This window comes from Rhyacophila brunnea, unplaced genomic scaffold (assembly GCF_057557595.1).
Source record: "Rhyacophila brunnea isolate RB1 unplaced genomic scaffold, BYU_Rbru_1.0 scaffold_12, whole genome shotgun sequence".
Taxonomy (NCBI): Eukaryota; Metazoa; Arthropoda; class Insecta; order Trichoptera; family Rhyacophilidae; genus Rhyacophila; species Rhyacophila brunnea.
In genome coordinates this window covers 44,911,034-44,934,221 of record NW_028232774.1, presented here as the reverse complement: position 1 = coordinate 44,934,221, position 23,188 = coordinate 44,911,034, and the positions used below count along the sequence as shown (strand labels likewise).

General features: G+C 33.8%; 2 protein-coding genes across 3 annotated transcripts in view; one reads left to right on the top strand and one right to left on the bottom strand.

Annotated features, from left to right (window-relative positions):
* Window positions 1-14,738: 14,738 nt before the first annotated feature.
* On the top strand, window positions 14,739-21,213 carry Dbp45A (putative ATP-dependent RNA helicase Dbp45A). The gene is made up of 9 exons (XM_085940037.1): window positions 14,739-14,935; window positions 15,047-15,240; window positions 15,870-16,081; window positions 16,358-16,493; window positions 16,589-16,755; window positions 17,771-17,998; window positions 18,901-19,028; window positions 19,788-19,941; window positions 20,679-21,213. Exons 1-9 carry the CDS (start codon window positions 14,857-14,859, stop codon window positions 21,070-21,072), a joined length of 1,692 nt encoding a protein of 563 aa, XP_085796163.1. The 5' UTR covers window positions 14,739-14,856; the 3' UTR covers window positions 21,073-21,213.
* Window positions 21,214-21,809: 596 nt separating this feature from the next.
* l(2)k09913 (transmembrane protein 53-like lethal (2) k09913) overlaps window positions 21,810-23,188 on the bottom strand; it is a 34,952-nt gene continuing 33,573 nt past the window's right edge. For both annotated transcript variants that reach the window (XM_085940039.1, XM_085940038.1), the window contains exon 8: window positions 21,810-22,993. In XM_085940039.1, coding sequence (XP_085796165.1) covers window positions 22,853-22,993 — 141 coding nt within the window. In that variant the 3' untranslated portion in view covers window positions 21,810-22,852. The remainder of the gene's footprint in view (window positions 22,994-23,188) is intronic.

Genomic DNA, 23,188 nt, shown 5'->3' with positions numbered 1-23,188 from the left:
TAATAACCCAAGTTCGTAGGTAATAATAACATGCGGCATTCGCTTTTTCGGTTTTTTTCGTAATAAGTAATAAAATAATTTTTAATAATCTTTTTTTTTTATTCAACCAATAATTCACAAGATTTAAGAATGTACCATTCTAATTATTGAACATACATAATTTTGAAAATCACTTCTGAGAAAATATATTAAAACCAATAGAAAAAATCTTTTTGAAAAAAGTAAGACACCCGGCAGGAATAGTCCCTGCATCTCCTGGGTTTACAACCAAGTCCACGAATTATCCACTATGCTACGAGGTGACATACTTATGACGACAAACTTTAACTATTGGCCTGTTAATACCTGCTCATCAGTATTCTTCAAAATCATGCGACTATTGGCGATCGGATTTTGTTTATTAAATAAAAGTAGATATCTACTACTTCAATTACTAACCGACGTCACGGATTTCTCCAATATTTTATGATGGTACTTACTCGTACTTGCTAACAATTTTATATTAATTCTTTTTCAAAAAAAAAAAAAAAAACTATGTATATATATCTGTATATTATTATACCTATATATTTCTATAATTAACAATTAAACTTATTACAAACCACCAAATAAATATTATATATTTACTATTGGAATGACAACACAAAATAATAGCATCTATAAATTAATTACCATTGGCTGCTAATATTAGGTAGGTACCAATATCCTAAGTATATAATATTCACCAAATAAATAGTAACTAACATACATATTAAATTAAATTAACTATCAGCGCATTCAAAAATAAATCATAGCATCGCCTTTATTTTTATAGAAATACCTAGATTAAAAGTAAAATAAAGACAAACAATGTTTGATTAATAATAATTTGAAATAATAATTATTTTTTACGTCATAGTAGTTGCCGGGTCATACTGTAGAATTCATATAACCGTTGGGATTTTGTGTCATTTATCAAAACAAAATGCAGTTATTTAGGTTAAAATACTCACTTCCATAACTTTACTATAAGTTCAAGGCGAACTGGTGATGTATCAGCTATAAATGATCTCTTCAAATTTGATGAATTCACTATTAAAACAATAGTAACTTTAAAAACAATATCAATAAGACGAAATTTGAAAGAGCTTTCCGGACGGCCGAAAAATATGAAAGTGGGCGTGATTGTTTTAGAGCTGGACAGCGTGAATGTGGGAGCGAGATGCACGGCGTCAGCGCGGTTTGATTGGCTAAAAGTCATATTCGGGAAATAAAAACTCAGCCGAGATTTATTTCGACCGAAATTAACTTGGATATTCAGGTACGAATAGTTGGACATTCGGGATAACAACACGGAGTAATTGCAACTTAACATGGCGTATTCGGGTTTTTCAAAAAAATATCTCTGTTCCTAGATAAAAATATATTGTTTTTATAAATGATTTCGGTAGAGTTCGATAAAAGAAATTGAACTGCATTAAAATGTCGATTTCGACAAAAATGGATATTCGGGAAACAAATCCTATAGCGACGATGTATTAGCTCTAGAATTGCCACAGTTATCCAAGTAACTGTGTACGATCTAAGGAACCAAAACTGATATATTGAGCCATTCGCGGTTTCACCTTAATTAGGCTCATACTGAGACTTGCATGGCTTAGTCTTTGAGACAAGCATATGATTACTGGCAGGATCAACCAGGGAGCTGCTCTGCGAGGCTGCGGGCGCGCCGACACCCGCGATCCACACATCACACGCGAACGCGCACCGGAGTCACCCGGCGGGCGACGCTGGCTCTCTTTCGATTTTTAACGTGCCGACGCACGAGATACATTGAATTGTATGCATACGCACAGAGCACGAGATCGTGCTCCGCGTTTCTCAATTTCTCATCGTAAAACGTGCACACCGAAAACGCACGCCGTCGGCGCGGTAAACGGAGCGACGGAGGCTGAAACGCCGTCCGCCGTCACTCGACAGGATAATTCTGCTAGCGCGGAACTCCAGAGTGATGCGATTGCATAGGCCGTGGCGACGAAATATAATCGCACGCCGGGTGAGTGTCTCGTCTCGCAAATGTACCGCCGACGCGGCCGAATGGCCGCCGTAGTTTGCGAACGCCGTGAGGAAGTCAGTCGTCAAAGACAACAGACCCGATGGATGAGGGGAGAGACCCAGACGACAACAACAACGAATACGGACACGGCAATTTAATTTAATTTAATTTTAATTTTAATTACTTCGAATAAATATTTTTTGAATTAGGACAAAACATATTTATTTTTTCTCCAAGAAATATAACCACAGAACGTCTTTTTCAATTTCGTAATGCGCCATTGCTATAATGTAAGTTTCATAACCCCCTAAAATCATACATGTTAATTTCAAAAGCCCCTAAAACGGTAGTTGAGTTTCAAAGTCCCCTAAAATGAAAATCATTTGATTTTTAACATATTCTCTCAGTAAAATACGCAAAAAGTGTGTAAAGGATACTAAATATTATACTCTTTATAATGTATACATCAAATAATAAATACATATTGTTCACGCATTCAATAGATATGACTTTTTCTCATTTTTCTCAGAACTGTCAAAAGTCGTTTTAAGAGCTTTTGAAACTAGACGCTTCAAGTCAAAACAGCAAAATTTTAGCTTAGTGCTTTTCCGTAGAATACCCACGGGTTATAATAATTAATGGTGGAAATTATTAAAATCTTAATATTATATAATGTTTGAGGCTTTCACGGTTGTTTTTTATCGTAGTATATTCTTGGGTTTTCACCGTGTCTATTTCTTCCTTCTTTACTCGACGTTTCCGGCTCGTTGCAGAGGCCACATTCACATACCTACACTACATTTCATCATAAAACATATCTCTTGATAATGGCCTCTGCAACGAGCCCGAAACGTCGAGTAAAGAAGGAAGAAGGAGACACAGTGAAAACCTAAGAATATACTACGATAAAAGGATATTAATTGGATTTTGTAGAAAGTATATTTATATAAAATGAATGAACATAAATGACACATTGTACAGAATAATTATGAAAAATATTAAATATAATTATACAGATCCTCTTATACTATACTATAACTTATACGTCACGTAAAATATAAGATTAAGTAATAACAAGATAAGTACAGCAATATTTACATACAACAGGTAATTCTAAATAGGTATAACATTAATCGCATTCATAATAATATATTAACAGAGTGTATATATACATCTTTGTCTTATACCTAACTTATTGTCATCCATCAAATACACACTTTATTAATGGTGTGGGTTGAAAAAATCAATCTAATAAACAAAAATGATGGGACCCATGTAAGGCTTCCAATTATTATTAACCAGAGGAAAATTACTTACTATCCGGTTAGCGGTTAGTTTGCTTATTTACAATATATTTTTATACAAACAAAATTATTTACGGGCAAGACAAGACGTGTACCTACTCAATTTACGGGATTAAGCAAAAAACCCAATGCAGTTGTTGATATCCCACAGCTCTATAGATTTGCCGTGGGATATCTGAGCCACGCGTAATCCTTAAGACCACCGCGCTATTATTTATTTTATTCTATGGAATTTGACTCACACTATATCAATAACAATAAAAAATAAGCCATTTAAAGGCCATATTCCATTGGCAGACGCACAGACCCAACCCGATCCAACGATCGACGCCAACCATTGTCGCTAGCTATTTGCAATTACACGCAACGATTCAATCTCGTTGGTCCTTGATTTGATTGGTTAAAATAATAGGTACTAGTGTTGCTATTATTAAAAATATAGGTTGAGTGAAAACTAGATATTTCTTAGATTGGTGGCTACACTGAACGCATTCCCGCGCAATTTTACGTCAACAAAACTGAGCTGTCAGCTGTCAAACCTAGCGAGCATCAGATCTGTTAAAATTTATGCGGCCGTTTGACATGTATAGAAAGTTTGTATACTTATTGTTAATTTACATCATGAATAAATGGGCGAGCTTGAATCTCCAAACCAATTGAGTAATTCGAATATCGAAATCGAATAATCCAAAGACTAATTTATTGTAGCAAGTATGGCTATATTTCAACTGGCTCAGGCGGTCAGGACTCGCCGTAAACGAAAACACTGGGTCAAAAGTTGGCTAACTAAAGAACAGCGTGATCGCCATTGAATATGGCGGATTTTTTTACGTTCCACACTATATCTTTGGCGTGTATTTATTCGACGAGGACTGTGTCCTCGGTGATACTCCATATATATTTTTTGTTTTCGCCATATTGTAGTTGTTCAGTTGAAATCGACCAGTAGAATGAAATGAATGACCGTTTGCATGACTCAGGCGCATATTCGGCTATTTTCGTACGCTTTCGGTTCGCTTGATAATGAAAGGATCGCACGACGGATAATAGGAAATTTTCCACTTTCGACCCGATCGCTCACGATCCTTGAAAACCATAGAGAATAGAGTTTGACAGTCGCGGCAGACGATCGGGCCAGACGCAAACTGCCAATGGAATATGGGCTTAAAGGGTAAGTAAGTAATAAAGTAATTTAGGCAGGCGATTTATTACTTGAGTGTAAGACTGAGTTGTTGATTATTTGTTACGACGCGATGTTTTTGAAAAAGCTTTCACATGCTATTTTCGCTGTTTGTCTCTTTAGTTCATATACCTACCTACTAATAATTTTACCCGGTTTCATTCACGCTATTCATTTTTCGTATATAAATATGAAAAACGACGGTACGGACATAAATAAGAAAATATTATACACGATTTATTCAATCGAGACAGGGAGAAAAAACCAAATATCAAGTTTTTTGACTATTCTGTCGCATGTATAATGGAAGATCTCTCTAAACATGGCATTATCACTTCCCTTCCGACTAAATATAGGTAGGTACACAATTCATTAACAGTGAGCAATAATTCATAACTGAAACATTTAATGACTTCGAAATAAAGTGATAGTCAGTAATTACAAGGTTTTGTGTGTGCTTACGGTGGTCGAGATGGGTATCCAAAACAAGGGGCGTTGTTTATATTTAGTTACCGTTGAGTCTGAGGACTGCGCAGAATTCCCCGCAACTGACGGAATCGCCGTGATAGTTAGCCTCCTCAGTCCGCTCTTAGTATATATAAATGACGCATCGTCAAAATTTATCGAACAGACGATATGGAAATTTGATGGCTTTCAATTTAAACGACCAATTGCTGTCGCCCAAATCGTATGCCTTACTTGGTCCTGTGCAAATCTGTTATGCCAGAAGTCAATAGTATAATCTCCTATATATTATTTGCCTACAGCTTTTCCGGGTTTTGGCGAGCGATTGTGTGCCTTATTCGTCATGTCCGATGGGTTCAAAAAAATAATCGGTTCTCGGATTGTTTAAAAAGGGTTTTCCATAGTTGACAGCCGCATGATTAGTTTCCATTCGAATTCGGTGATTTTTGTTCATTTCTCGATACATTTTCGAGCGACACGCGACTTTATTGACAACTGATTATGTCAGGAATTTATTTTTTCACAATTTTTGCAACACTCAAACCAACTCACCAAAGATGGCCGCTTTAAATTTAAAATGCGTTTTAACCGATATATACAATCAATTTTCATAAACTGATCATAATAAGATTAACCGATAAACATATTAGAACTGATTTATTTATATTTTTATGAATTAAGTTCTTTGTTTTAAGTTAAGTTTCTACACCTCTGACGGAAAGAAAGTCTTTTGACACTGTATTTATCACGCTATGTATACTAAACTACATTATGTCAATTTACTCACCACATATTATTTACTTATAGGATGCATTCGAGTGGCTATAATTCGAAGCGAGCACAATTTTATAAAACTCAACACAGTCACAAAAAAATCACTTTTAAAAACTACCATCCGTCATCGTATCATTACGAAGTTGTAGCTGATATTATTTACGTCTTATAATGATTTTAAAGATGCACGGCACTATATAATAACTTACATTTATAGCAAGTACCTATAGATAACTATAATTATTCAAATAAACATTAACATTTATACGAATTCCCATTAAAAATGTTTATTTAATTTCACCGCGGGCGCGCACGGATCGGCATTTTAACGATATCATATTTCAAAATTTATTAACGACACTTTTTTTTGTACGGCTGTTTGTGCAGCCTAAGGCGGTGTTAGACGATATTGTGAAGGCCTGCACCCCTATGTTCTAACTAGTGATATGAAGTCACCCGACGACATGACGTAATCGTGACGTCAGCCAATACACGCTCGAGGCAAGCCGTCCAACGCACACGGCTCACCATAGATATAATTATGCTGAAACACCTATTTGTGTATAGGGACAATGTATAACGCCACTATTTTAGTAGCGTTATTTTCTCGAATGCTACTATCACTCCGGTAGTACGTCACAATGATGTCATATGACGTCATGTCGACCGGGCGACTACAACTCGCAAGTTCTAACATAAGGCCCCCGACTCCTGAATAGACTACGCATATGAGTCCAAATTTATATTGGCAGTAACGATTTGCAAATCGTAAAAATGACAAATCAGCGAAATGTCAAACTGTCTGACGTGAATTCCCGAAGGGAAAACTATGGCGCCATCTATGCATACTTCACAATTATATTAAAATCCAACACCGCCAAGCCGTCTGCAAGACCTAGTGAGACAGATTGGCGACCGCCAGCTGGCTCAGCTAGTATCATTAATTATTCACAAAATATTAAAAATCGTTAATCTTTGTACTATGTAATTAGTGTATTTATCTCTTCATTTTATTATTAAAATTAATATTGACAGTAAATAAATACACATTTACCTAAGCATATTGCATATGCAACTGTATAAATCATTATGATAAACGAAAACCGTTATAAGTAATTCATTATAATCAGTGCTCGAAATGGAAAATTTCACGAACAGGAACGCTGTATAATTTTCCGAAACTAAGTACTTATGCTAATCCTTTCTTTACGTACGTACGTACTTTTGATATAAAAATGCAACAATAAACTTTAAACTTCTTACGTGGATCTATATTGGGCAGGTTGGTAAGGATTGTCAGCGCCGCAGGCGAAATAATCTTGTTTTAACAAAGTATACCGTCAAAAATTGTATTATTCTTTATTCTTACTTTATCTACCACTATAACCAGTGCATGATACCTCTACCACCACTCGTCACTGATTATAACTTATATTACTGTCTCATTTGGGATAGATAAGTTTGTAATTAATTAGTCATAACAAACAACATATCCACATAAGTACCTTATAGATTCAAATTAAAAATTTATTTACGTACTTATAGAAAATTTTACAAATTCCATTTAAATACGAGCACAGAATATCAAACATCAAGAAATAGTATTTAGTGTTTAAAAAATAAAGAAATAGTATTAGAAAAAACAGTAAGTGCCTACCTATACCAAGAATTTATAAAACAACGTTCACATAAACTCTTTCTCACGCAGGTGGAATATACGATTATCCGAAGCGATTTGGTTGAACATAGTTATTTCCTGCCCAATTATCATTAGCAATTATTGCACCTTGGCAGAACAAACAACTTAGATTATCAAGAAAGTTATAAAATAATATATAATAAAATCAATACTAAGTACCAATAATGGCAGAGTTCTCATTTGTACTGGGTAGATATAGTTGGAAAAAGTACGTAGCGTAAATACCTAGTTCTCTTTTAACTTTCAGAATACAGTATGTAAGCATACGTCTTGAGAAATCAATTGGATAAAACCATGGATAGTATCCACTATCCACACACCTTTAAAGGATTCTCAAAGATTTATTTTGAACCTTCTCCACTATAAGGGGGCATAAGGCCGTACCTACATCTAATAAAAGTTTCAAGTCATCCAAACAACGTAAACATAGCATTATTTGTAATTAAATTACCAATGGTGTGTCATTTTCATTTATATAAGATAAAACATGACGGAAGGTGAAACTCAGGTTGCTAAGCGCGATTCTTATAGAATAATATAAAATTGTCATTAATTAGTACCTACTATATTCAACATTATAAGGACTAATATTGTATTATATGCATGTTATGTTACAATGGTGATGCTTTGGTTACCATTATTGTAATATACATCTACCACCGTATTTATTTAATAATCTATGACTTAACACCACCCAAAATAATTAGATGTCCGCACTGGACACATAGGTACCTAATTTGTTAGTACCTACTTATTCTAAACGATTTAATCTATGTTGTTTGTCCTTCCCTACTCACATTATTATTGCCATGGAAGTGATAATAAGTACCTACATACAATACAGATATTATGATAGTCGTACATTTTTATTGCAGGATATTCCTATTTTTTTTTTAAACAAATTTATAAACAAAAATTAAGTAAAAGTTCTCTACACACTACCTATGTATTATTTCTATTATTTTTAAAGTCACAAGCTACAATGCATGTAATAATAATTGTAATACAATAGGAACGTCCCAAATAAATAAACTCTGAAGAAGGCTATTAAATATTTTCTGCCCAAACCGTCAATGGCCCAAACACATTTTTGTAGAAAAAATCATATTATTCATTGTAAAAATTGGGGTTTACGACTTATCATAAATATTTTTTTAACATGAGTCAAGTTGTTGAGATGATAATAATTATTGAATCACAGAACAGATGTTGCCACTGTATTGTCCACCGGAAAGAATTCCTAATGTTTTAGCAGATTTACACGAAGTACCTACTACGTAACTAAGCCTTTATTATTTTTATAAATATCCACAAAATTATCAAATTGTGCGTGTGGCCAGAATTATCTTAAATCAGTTTGGATACCAGCGACAATAGTAATAATATAATTATGTAAAAATGGCGAATTTGTATCCCACAGGAAAGTACTTATTAAAAACGATAATTGTAAGGGTGATTATCCACTTAGTGTTACGAATAAAAAGCGAATTTAACATAATAGACTTTTTAAAATATTATATTATAAAGCCTATTATAAGGACAGTATTCATCCACAGGTAATTAATAAATAAATGTCAAAGGTTAAAAATCCTCCTCCTGTAAAATAGTATTTTGGTTAATTCGCCCATTTTACAATACACCGACGATATAAAGGTATTCCTATCGCCTGCTGAGAATTTTAACCAACTTTTAAGAGAACAAATTGTTGTTAAAAAATATGTTCAACACAAAGTTAAAATTAAAACACAAAACTTACCAGAAGCAACAAAATTCACTTACAAAAAAGTATACTCATCATGACTAAATGAATGAATGTAGTAGTTATATCACAAGATTTATTGTACTATAGTCGCAATTCAACAATAATGTAAATTACAAAACAAATGTTTTAAACATCGTAAAAATAGGGGTTTACGACACGTCATAAACTTTTTTTAACAAAAGTCAATTGTTGAGATGAATACCATCTGTTGCCACGTCAATGGTTATTGGAGTGAATTCCTAATGTAATGTGGTTTTAGCAGATTTACACGAATTACCTACTACTTTATTATACCTTCATTATTTTTATAAATAACCACTCAATATCATTTTTTAAATGATCAAATTGTGTAGGTATGTGGCCAGCGTTACATTACCTGCGATAAAATATTTTTCAATAGTTTCGGTTAACACGTTTCGCCTGATGAAATTTTTGACCAACTTTTAGGAGAACAATTTTTTATTAAAAAATCAAGTTAAACACACAGTTAAAATTAAAACACAAAACTTACTAGAATGTAGCAAAAAAAACACCAAACTAAAAATATAAACAATTTTGTTTAGAAACGTATTTATATCTTAAATAATACAAAATATTTTAAAAGGCAACTAATAGGAATATTATAGCGTAATTGCACTAGTCAAATTATCAAACTTTTTTGTATTAATTTATCCACCGAAAACACAATTCATTCACCCGAAAATAAATGGCGAAGTAATATTTTTTGTCACTCCGAATAAAATAATATAATAAATTAGTAGGCAAGTAAATTAACAATGCGTAATAGTCAAAGGCAAGATTGTATTGAGATTTGAAATGTTTCATCCTTTAGAAATTATTAAACAATGTATACTTTATTTTTTAAGAGTTTTCAAATAGTGTCAGCAAGGCACATTTTTTTGGGTAATAAAGTAATTTACGCTTGCAGCTGGTTGTTTCTTGTTATTTAGACAATGCATTTAGGCATGGACATATCGACACAAAATAAGAAGGTTGAAAGAAATTTAGGGATGTCATAATTTTTATTTTTAACCCTTGCACGCCCGGCATAACATAACTTCGTTAATTTTTAATTTTGAGAAAAACTTTAAAAGATACATTCATATATAATTATCTCAATCTAACGAACCGCAACGCAATTTTAAATGAATCCACGAGCCGGAACGGTATATTTTGGAATTCCACGAACCACAACGGCGCTCCGGTGCGTTCCTGTCCATTCCGAGCGCTGATTATAATAAATATTATCTAATATTCCCTGTCTGAAATGCGGCCCTGTTATTCAAACAAAACACACGTATTATATGCATAAAATGGTGTGCGTCTCACTTTCCAAATACCTACATGTAATATTGTTTGCGCGTAACGTCAAATACCACGCGTAAAATAATTTTAATGCATGTTACGATATTGACATATATATTCAAAATAACAATAAAAATATGCTACTTGTGAAATTAATGTAGTTGCACTATTTGTTTTATTTTTCATATTTGTATCACTACTACAACCTTTTACTGAACAGATTGCCATTTTCAATTTTAAATGAACATACAACCGAGAGCACTGAGAGCAGTTGTCAGGCCGACGCACAAGTTTAGAGTGACGTTTTCTGAACACGCGGTTTAAGTTTACCTTACTCTAGATCGGTTGCTTGCATAGCCTTACCGGTTGGGTATTTCAGTTCCCATTATTTCTGAGTTCCCTATCATTACATTACCTAGGTAGGTACCTAATTAGTACAACCTTATTATTTACATTCAGCCAGTGACTATTATCGCTGAGAAATTTGTAACTAGGTACCTATAAGTGTTGCCAACGTGCTATAATTATAGTATTTGTACTATATTTTTCGTCTGCGCACTATGTAGGTACGAAATAGAACAGGTATATTATATAGTACGCCAAAAATACTATAATTTTGAATAGTGGAAAAAATACGTAAAAAGTACTAAAATTTCGATATTTCCTTACTACCTATAAATTGGTGCAAAGTGCTATATTTTCACAATATAAGAAAATTTGGAGAACCTGGAAAAAATTGCTCAATAAACGTAAAAAATCCCTTGACTTAGGTTTAAATTGAAATTTCTTGAATTCGTCGGTAAGCGTTTTTGGTAGGAAAAGGTAAGTAGGTACCTAAATAAAAAGGGGTCTCGGAATTTCTTGTGAGAAGCTAAAATCTTATGCGTTTTCAACATTATTATTGTGACATTGCGTACTATAATTTTTGCGGAAATACTATAATATCTTGGACCGCGTACTATATTTCGGTCGCAAAAAGATGGCAGCACTGGTCCAGCAGTGTTGCCATGTCTACTGAAATTTCAGTAGATCTACCAAAGAGATTGAAGACTCCCTCTGTGGAAGGAGTCCAATCTCTTTGAGATCTACTGATATCTACTGGTATTTCTTCATTCCATAAAATTCCCACCATCTGGAAAAAAACGAGCCGTCTTTGAAAAATTGGTAACCTGCGGCCCGCAAATATAAATCTACTAATATTTTGTCGAATCTACTGAATTTTTTTTCCACATTCTACTGAAATTTCAAATTGTGACTTGGCAACACTGCTTGAGTGGTGGCAGCAGTGCTGCCAACCGTACTATGATTATAGTACAATACTATAATTTTGATTCTGCAAAAAATGTAAAATACTATAATTTTACGCCAAATATTCCAAAATACTATAATTTTACAGGATTCGAGCCGAAAAATGTTTCTGTACTATATTTTTTACAGAAATACTATAATTTTTACGCCTTGTACTATAATCAGATTAGAAAAATATGACAACACTGGGTGGCAGGGCAGCTGCAGGGGGGTGAAAGTTCCATACAGCGAACGTGACCACCTAATACATCAGAAATACTCAGTTTTCCGAATAGATGGCAGCACGGTCACACACGAATTCGCATGATACAAGGCCATTTCAATGACCAATCAGAGCTCACCCATGGTCCAGCCTATCAACATTCGAGCTTTCGATCAGTCTTTTCAAATTTCATATCAATTCTACATGATATTTTCAAAACAAAAGCAGTCGTCCAAGTGTCAAGTGTCAGAATAATATTGCTGTTCGGCGTTTTTAAACCAGGGCTCGAAATGGAACGGAACGCACCGGAGCGCCGTTCCGGCTCGTGAAATTTGTAAAATTATCGCTCCGTCTCGTGGAAATAATATGTTGACCGTCTGAGCAATAGGCCATAGAATAGAAAATCTGACACAGTTATTTTTTATAAAATACACATACGATTTGATGACTATGTAAATATCTTCAGAAAATTTGTCGAGCGCTCCGGTTCGTAAACTTTTCCATTTCGAGCGCTGTTTTAAACCATATTGATAAAAAGGTTTTGCAATCCGATGGCTGAAGAAATAAGATAATGGGTAAGTCTACTTTTATTATATTAGTTTATAGGTAGTTACCAATTTTATGTTATGGGTTGGAATTATTAAAAGATATTATTAATTGTATTTAATGTTGTCCTTTATTTCCGCTTAATAACACAAAATCACATAATATATTTTTACTGGTATACTAATATAAGGTTGAATATTACTAGGTACACAATGTGTGTTTCTTGTGAGAAATCCGGCTGAAGAGTGTTTTATATATTGGAATACTACCAAAAAAGGAACAATAAAGATGATGTAACGAACTTAAGAAATGAACAAGATTTAACATGTAAAAGAAACAATGAACTCATTTCAGCCGGTCGAATTCGACTGGCTGACTCACTAACAGTTACAGAATTTGAATGGCACATAACATCTCCCTTCAAAAGAATAAACTCATGGTATACAATTTATACCATGAGTTTGGTTAAAAGAAATTATAATCATATTAGTACATTGGTTTTCGAAAATAGATTTTGTTGTGAACAATAGATTGTGATTGTGTGAGAAATAGATATAGAACAACTGAAGTCATATTACATATAGAAAAAAACAATTCTTAATATTAATACATATTATAATAATGTAAATTATAACATAAAACTGTGAATGAGATTATTGTGAGGGATCTAGATTAGCTTGCTTAATTCTATTTGTGTGAATCTTAACTAACTTATTCTGAACCTTAATTGTAACATTTAACGGACTGTTAACCTTGACAATTTCGTAAGGTCCTTGGAAATTAGGAGATAATTTTTTTGATTTATTTATTTTAGAGGCGTTATTGATTAAATATATTTTATCACCGATTTTAACTGTTCTTGAAGTCTGTTTAAGGTGTCGAGAGATTTTATTTTTCTGACAAGATTCACATTGTTTAATGTAATCTTTGATGTCTTTTTTCATATTCGTCCATTTGTACTTTAGACGTACGCGATTTAAGGTTCTGTGATATCCGGAATGTTCGCTTATGGGAGACTCATGATATTCTTTAAGTATTTGTGGAATTTCATTGTGATTAGGGTTAGTTATCGTACTTATTTCTGAAGCTATTTCCTTGGACATTGATTTATCATTCGAAATACAGTTCTTACAATTCTTACAAAAGTGTAAATGGCGACCATTGTCATTTTATATTTAAGTACATTTTTAAATTATTGTTTCAGAATCTACATCAATATATTGTCGATCATTGAGGTTTTGACTGTGAAACACAAAATGAAATAATTAATGAAGTCATCAATCTGACAGGAAGTGCTGACAAATAATTTCCATGGTAGGAGTGCGTTACTATTATTTTTATTACATAATTATGTCCTCATAAATATTTATGTTATTATTCATAAAATGTACCTATCTAAATTGAAATATCGACTTTTATTCATTGTTGTCACAATTTCATTTATATAATTATAAAATCTACAATTATTTAAACGAAATTGTATTAAATTATTTTAAGTATTATTAAAAGTATTTATTACTTTTTTGGGTTCGGATCTATGGTTCTGTCATAGTCAAAACTTCTAGTCACGCCAATAGATGGTGCCAATTATAGGGGGCATCTTCTTGTATGGAACTTACGAATCTATATATATATATATATATATACGTCTGTTATCTATGATCTTCTTGTATGGAATTTACGAATCTATAATATAATATATATATATATATATATATATATACGTCTGTTATCTATGGGCAGCTGGCAGCACTGTCGAGTGTTTGTCACAGTGTTGCCATGTCTACTGAAATTTCAGTAGATCTACTTATATTTTTGGCAATATACTGAATCTACTGATATTTTCTGAAATCTACTGATATTTCTTCATTCCACAAAACTCCCACCAGCTGGGAAAAAAACCAGCCATTTTCGAAAATTTGGGAATCTGCGGCCCGCGGCGAAATATTTTTCCTAAAAAAAACAACCCGACCATGAAAAATTGGGATCCTGCGGCCAGCGGCGAAATATTTTTCCTAACGAAAACTAGCCGACTATGAAAAATTGGGAACCTGCGGCCCGCGGCGAAATATTTTGCCTAAAGCAGAAATCTACTGATATTTTGTCGAATCTACTGAATTTTTTTTACACATTCTACTGAAATTTCAAATTTTGACTTGGCAACACTGGTTTGTCAATTGCGCATGTTTACTAACCTCCAAAATTCATGTCAAATCAAGTAAAATATTTGGTTATTTTAATGATGATGGCCCTATAACCTCAAAGTGTGCTCAGAAATGGATTCAGACTCTGGAGATTCGTCGTTTCAAGCATTACAAATAAAACCGTGGCTCGTTAAACAATGTGAAACTCTCGGTTAGTATAAAAGTATTGAACTCTGAATGATCTGTCGCAATTCATGGTACCTACTCAATTAATTTATTAACATTACCAACAGTTTATGGAAGTATATATTGGTGATTATAGGTATAAAATTTCCGACACCAGTCCAAGTGGGGTGCATTCCGGGCATTTTGAAAGGACAAGACTGCATAGGAGCTGCGAAAACGGGGTCCGGAAAAACATTTGCGTTCGCTTTGCCGATTTTGCAGAACTTGTCTGATGATCCGTATGGAATATTTGCTCTCATTTTGACGCCGACTCATGAATTAGCCCACCAGGTAAATATACGTTCCGCATGATATGGCTTAACAATAATTAATATTAGCATGAATAGTTAACTATCCACAATTCGATTCTTTAACTTATAATAATTGCATTAACTTAAGTTCATTAAGTGGCATAATACCCCAGGGCGGATCCTAGACTCCCCCATCTCTTCCTATCCTAGGCCATCGTCCTCCGGATGTCTAAACAATCGTTCGGTGGATGTAAAACGGAACAGGAAGGATACAACTCGATATTTGCTATACATTTTGACTATGTTAGCCCCAGAACTCTAAATCAGAGGCTAGAGATAGGATTTGTTAGCTGTTTATTATATTGAGCATAATATATAATTTGAAAACATCTCATGTATACCCACTAAAAAAAATCTTTTTTGAAAAAAATACGACACCCGGCGGGACTTGAACATGCAACTACTTGCGCCAATTATATGGCGTCTCAACATTTTATAGAAGTGTACATATTGGCATCAGTATACTCTGCTGAGACAGTTACAGGCCAACCCCTATTACAATGTGACGATTCCATGATTAAAAACATTGAATGTGAAAAGGGAATATTACGAAGATCGGTTCTTTTGTAAATAAAAAATTTGAGGTTTTTGAAATATCTGATCATTTAGATAGGAGAACAATTCAGCGTGCTGGGGCAGCCTATGAACCTACGCGTGTGCGTGGTGACGGGTGGAAGCGATCAGGTGGTGGAGGGTGCGGCCTTGTCGCGGCGGCCGCATGTCGTGGTGGCTATGCCCGGACGCCTTGCCGATCACATAACAGGCTGCGACACTTTCTCTCTCAAGAAAATCAAGTATCTGGTCATAGACGAAGCTGACAGGTGAGCGCTAACTTTCTTTCAATTTTTTTAGTATAAGTCTTCAAATGAATAAATCTGTTTTCAAGAATACATACATAATATTATAGATATCTTGACTGTAAATATACTGACATGATCTCTGTTAAGAATAGAATTGTTGCTGTCAGCAATGTGTATTTTAATTTTCATTGTAAAATGTGTACCCGTCTTGGCGATTTTGTGTGAATAATTAGAACAAATGAGAAAACAAAAAACTTATGGTAAGTGCAGTATAAGATGTCAATTTTAATGTTGCAGATTATTGAGTGGCTCATTCGATGATGATTTGACCAAAGTTCTGAACGTGCTTCCTGCCAAAAAGCAAACATTGTTATTTTCCGCCACCATCACGGAACAGATAATTGAAAACGAACTCTTAACGTTTAATAAAAAAGTGAGCCATCTATTTTTTAGATCTTTTAATATAGAAATAGAAGGTTTTCCGAAGTCAGTTTAACGCTTTAACATGATTTTTAAATTCCTTTTCAGGAACTGCTGATATGGAAAGAGAGCGCTCTCGTTGTGACAGTTTCAACATTAGATCAGCGTTATGTCATCTGTCCCGCTTACGCTCGTGACGTATTTCTTGTTGAAGTTTTACGCACTTACATAAAAGACAGCGATGGGAATATTTTGATATTCACTACCACAAAAAAGTATGTTTTAGTAAACGTCTTCATTAGATATCACCTGAATATAGTACATTTATTTTAATTGTTTCCAATCCAAAATGAATCATAATTCTACAAATAAGTCGAAATAGCTACTATTGAATTATCGAGAATTATTAATACAGTGAAAACCCCATTTAACATTTTTGAAGGGACTGACATAAAAAACGTAAATTGTACGAAAAATCATTCAAATTGGATTAGTGTATATTTTTGACTTGTTCATATAAAACTCTTCAATATTATAGATTGATTTCAAGGTTTCGCCTTGTACATCATCAATGCTGGTAAATGGCTTTTTAGGCCCTCGATATACCTCATAGCATCTTCTTTTGTTATATTCAACACAAAACAACTTAACAAACAAAATGTAAAGATGTAATAAAGTAGTTACAACTGTGGCGTTGTATGTAGAAGCTCTACACAACCGTGTTGAGTGCGTTACGCCATTGTTTTTAAATGAGCAAGCGTGCTAACATTCGTGCCAAAACGTAGATTGACAAAACATACCGTATGCCCACCCAGGCTAAAATAAATTATGTACGCGCGTTAGAAGTTATTCTTTGGCGTAACAAAACAAAATAAGCCGTTACCTGAGTCTATTAATATTACAGTGGATTGTTGAGGTTGATGAAAACGTACGCGATTCATCTGTGTCTCATATAGCACATGATAATTGTAATTTAATTATTGTATTGGACCAAAACTCATCTTTGCCATACAGCAGTTATAATCGATTCAGAAGTGCCCATGATAAATTAATAAAAAAATCGAAATTTTAATATATTTTTTGAATTATTTACCAACTCAACATTCACAAAATTTATTTATTTATTGATATAAATTTATTCATAAATAATACTTATATAAATATAGCCTCAAATCTTGATACACAATCTTTACAATGAAAAATAAATATAAGCCATATGGAAAGTATTCCATGTTCGAGTTACAAGCGGATGTTCTAATCCGTCATCGACTGTTTTAATATTGTTTTCAGAGATTGCCAATTACTTTCTATGACACTGAATAACATAGGACTTGAAAATGTTTGCTTGCACGGATATATGAAACAGCGCGAGCGAACGAGCGCTCTGACCAGATTTAGAAGTCGCTTGGCCCGCGTTCTCATCGCTACCAATGTGGCCAGCCGCGGTCTTGACATTCCTGCTGTGCAATTGGTCATCAACCATAAGATGCCGTTGGAACCGAATGAATACGTGCACAGGTGAGTCAGGGTTTTTCTTCTGAATTCCAAAGTCACTGTGGCGTTTGAACATAGCTTTAATCCATAGCTATAAATATTTCATTAGTGTGAAGTTCGATAGTATTGATAGAAACATGACACAGTCGGACCGACGCCGAGCAACAGAAAGCGATGTAATAGGCTAGATATAAGAGCATTGTCACATTCGCTCTATGTAATTTATGCGCACTAGAAGAAATCACATCTGCCCTTGATTCTAGATTAAATTGCTCTACTTGTGAAAGAATATATATTGAGTGAATGGTTTATGACCAATGCTCTTAGATACCTACGCATAAAGGAATGTCCCACCAATTTTCTATACACACCTACATTATGTATGATTCTGGCAGCTCTAATTCGATATTTGAAAAGTAGCAAACTTTTGTTTTGTTTATCACTTTACCGTGTCCTTGAAGAAAACAATTGAACTAACATTAATCTCTCTTATAAGTCTTGACAGATGCCATTGTGGTATAGTCTGATTATATTTTTGTAGTCATTTGTGGGGAAACTTGCATTTTATAAAGGTTAAAACTTATCGGACGTCAATGCCCCATTTTAATTTTTAAATGGTTTGCGAGAATAATTGCGATATACCGAGTACTATATACAATATAGTACAATTATTACAGATTGACTGAAAAATGTAAAGTAGGTGATGGATAGGATTTAAGAGGATTTTTTAAATTATATAATCTCTGTAATTGATAAATTGCTGTAAAATTCACTCAATTCAAATTCAAGACATTTCGGGAGTGTATAAAGACGTATAAGTAAACCAAAATGGAAGCATTATAACATCAACAAAGCGGTGTTTAGATAAGAAATGAAACTAGATAAGCGCATCGGTGCATTTGTCAAATGAAAGATTTCGATTTCAGAGTTGGGCGAACTGCGAGGGCCGGACGATCCGGATTGGCAATATCACTCATCACTCCATACGATTTGCTGTGCTTAGGTGCCATCGAAGATAAAATCAACGCTAAGCTCACCGAATATAAGATCGACGGTGAGTCTCACAAATTTTTTACTTACATTATTAATACATACATATTGTCGATGAACATGACAGGTTTTTTTATTCTTTTTCATCATATTGAAAATGCAGGCTAGAAAAATTACACACCATTACACATAAACTGATTAACTAAGCTAGCAACATCAAAGGTTTTCAATTGAATAGAGAACATAATTTGTACACAACGTGAGGGAGGACCCAAGCCAAGACAAGGAGCATGTCCGTTGATGTTGTCCGGTAGGCCTTTGTGATTGACAACGCACTGCCCACTTAAAAGAGATCCACTGATTACTACACTTTTCCTTATAAAAATGGCATCATAGGCAATTTTAACATATTATTATCTAGTTCAACGCCGAAATAGATGACTTTATTAGATACAGTGAAACCTCGATTCTACGATTTTCAAGGGACCCTAAAAAAAACCGATAAATGCAGGATATATAATTTATTTAGCAAAAACTTACATTTTCATTTTTGTTGCGACTTATAAAAATTCGTGATACGAGATGCCAAGCAAGCCTGAGCTGCCTGTGCAAACAAAGCAATGCGACTGAATCACTGAAAGGTCAGGCGAGATTGAATGCCCACCGATCTGTTCAAACAAAGCATAATAAAGTCTTAAGTAAGCAGTTTAGTTTTTATGTTGATCACTCGTAACATTGTATCATCTCAAACCAAATGACCGCTGCGGCTGCCCCGCAGTGTTAAGCTCATAATATTATGTATCTGTTGTCGGTTTAATTTCAGACAAGGAAGCTGCCAAGATTTTTACGCAGGTTTCTGTAACAAAACGAGAAGCTGAAATAACATTAGACAATGAAGACTTCGATGAAAGAGCTAAAAATTATAGACGAAAGGACTGGTTGTTGAAAGGACTAAATCCTGATGTCATGGAGGCCAGGTACTTTTCACGACTACAATATTATTTTTTAACAGGAATTATTCAACCCAATCCGTTTGCAGCCGAGTAGAGGCTAGAAAACTCACCTCTATTCCGTGGGTTGCAGTTTCTTATCCCAGGACTGAGTCAAATTAACATTTTTCAATGTGTTTGAATCCAGCACTCAGACCCATGGGTTTAAAAGTCAATCTTTATAATGTGAGTTAACTTATCTCCTCACTTTAGGGGTGTTATAAGATCCTAATGACAGGGGAAATAGTGATTTTCTAATATTTCGAAATGGTTTAATATACAAATGATCTAAAATTGAGAACTCTAAAATATAGATAATATAATTTTTGTTAAATTAGATTAATTATTAAATTAAATTATTTCTCACAGAAACATGTAAATCTAACCTTTTGCCTTTGTCTTCTCACCCATTAAATAAGTAGATTTTCAAGGTATGTACATACGTATGTAGTACACTTTCAAACAACAAACAAACCTTTGTAGAAAGAAAGTAACATTTAAATTTGATTACATGATACATACCGCTTCTTTCACTTTTTACTATGATTTATTTATACCTGTTGATTCTGTCAGAAGCAATTTTTTGTAATTATTTGTTGTCCACTGCTTTTACCACCAGCCCTCAATATCATATATTCCGAAATGTATGCCATGGTAATATAATAAGTGATGACACCATCGGCTGGATTTCAGTCATCAAAAAATAAAATTAATTTTCTTTGTAGATTTTTAAGGAAAATAAGACAACATCGATTGGAAGCGAAGAAAGAAAAAATAAAAAAGATGCAAGAGATGAAGCAGCGTGTTTTTAATTTGGAAGAAAGTACCAGAACATCTACAACATCACCTGCGGATAATGGTGAATGGAATGTATCCAGTTTGACCAGTGAATTTAAAAATAATATGAAATCAATAAATAAAACAATCATGAAAAAAGATAGCCGATTCAAAGATATGCCAAAAAAATTATCCAAAATCCGCAATAAAACGGCCGCCAGCAAAGTTCACCCGACCGCTATAAAAAAGGGCAGCCGATTTGTCAAAGTTGACCTCATCGAAAGATCAGACAATAAAAAAGATCCCTCTAAGAAAACAGGAATGAAATTTCAGGTTACGTAGAAATCTGTGGCGGGTAATAAAGCAGTCAAGAGGAATAAACACAAGCAAAATAAAAGATTGGAGAGTTAATATTGAGTTTCATTCAATTTTGTTTTCTTAAATTATTTTTGTATTTAAATAAATTACTTAATATGAAAATGATCTTTCATTTGTTTTATTCGAAGACATGAATAAAAATAAGTAAATCAGTAATAGGTGTGTACTTATATCAAAATGTGTTTTTCAATGTATAGACTTTTATAATATCAACATATCCATATAAAATCATCAGTAGGTACAGGACAGCAGAATATTTAGTACAGAATTTTTAATTTTTTAGTTGAATGTTTCACAAAATTATTTACTTATATCAAAAAAGTACTGTTTGGCATGATCACAAACGGATGTGCGGCCATTTATATATTTCCACCCGGCTGGGGATGGAGCCCATAACTTTGAAAAGATAACTGCCTCACCAAAGATAGAATGGGAGATAAGAGAAATTTTATATTTTGGCATTTAGTTGGTAGAAACCTATTGCAGGATACCATTTTACAAAATGATAAAATAAATTATGTTAAATCTACAAATTGGTTGATCGCTGTCTGACATATTTATTATAGTGAAGACATGTTAAGAACCAACTTCACTTATGACAATTTTATATGCTCAGATAATACATGTCATATAGTAAGATTTATCAGTACGATATATTTACTCTTGAACCAGGTTAACTTGAAGTATTGAATTAAACACAATTTTTGTTTTTTATCTTTATATACATTATATTTGTCATTATAAAAATACATTATTTCTTAATATCATTTTCCAAAACACTACACACCACCGTTCAATAAGCGAACACATTCCTTAAAAAGCCAGCCTTACATAATGAAATATTATAATTACCTACTTAAAATAGCTTCACAAAACATAATACACGCAATGTGACTTAATAATTGTTCAAATACGTATTACAGAGAAACAAGAAAAATATTAGGCACATGTTTTTACTAATTCCAGATTTGTTGCAATGTAACTATGTACATACGAGTACAACAGGTAACCCTCGTTCATCGCGACCTTGGCGAGTGCGAATTCGTTATATCGCGATCGATTTAAATAAAATTCTTGTTCCACATTTATTTTGACAGATGCCACGTGCCAGGAATTTATGTAATTACAGTCGAATTCGGTTATTACGATCGCGGATATAGCGAGATCTCGGATGTAATGAGGAAACATTCGTTGACATTTTAATTTATGATTTTCTCCATACATTTATTCACTTTTATAACGAGCTCCTTATCGGATATACCGAGCTAAATTTAGCACTTTGATTTATACGCATCTACAAAGCTGACTCAAAAAAATCAAACAGAATTCAAATCAACAAGGTCAACAGTGTTATATTATATTTAAATATAGTGTTATTCTGAGAATGCCGATATAAATAAATCATAGAGGGCGGGTCGTCTGCTTCCTAAATACATTCACATACATTATACAATAAACTGTCATGAGTCATTTTCAATATGAAATCGTCGATATTTTACTTTTTAGGCTGAAAATGAATGGGGATTACAAACTTAATTATGGAAATTCCCTGCCGACAGTTTTTCTATACCTATAACAGGATAAAAGAAAACCAAAAAAAAAATGCAGGTGATATCATTTTTATAACGTTTCGTTCCTTTATTATTCTGAAATGACTAATGTGAAATAAGTAGTCGTTTTCATCTATCAGTCGTGTGTTCCTCTCGGCATAGATTGGCAGACGGTAAAGTAGAAATGTGGTTCTTCAGACCCTCAAACTGATCTTGTCGGGGTGCGCCAATAGTTCCTGGGCTTCCAGATGCTCTCTCAGCGCTGCCACATACTCTTTGGGGTGATGCATATAATGCTGGACATGTGGAGATTTGTCCCAGCACTTCCACGTCGTCTAAAACAAAAATGTCCATTAGTATAATCATAGAATGATACAATTTGGGAGGGGAGGTTGCAGACTCGGTTTGATCGAAAATTTCTTCATTCATCCCCACCCCCGGGACACTTAAGCAGCACATCTACTCAAATGAGGCAATTTCAGGATGATTTCAACACCATCTATTTAAAAATATTGATTTTGAGAAGATAG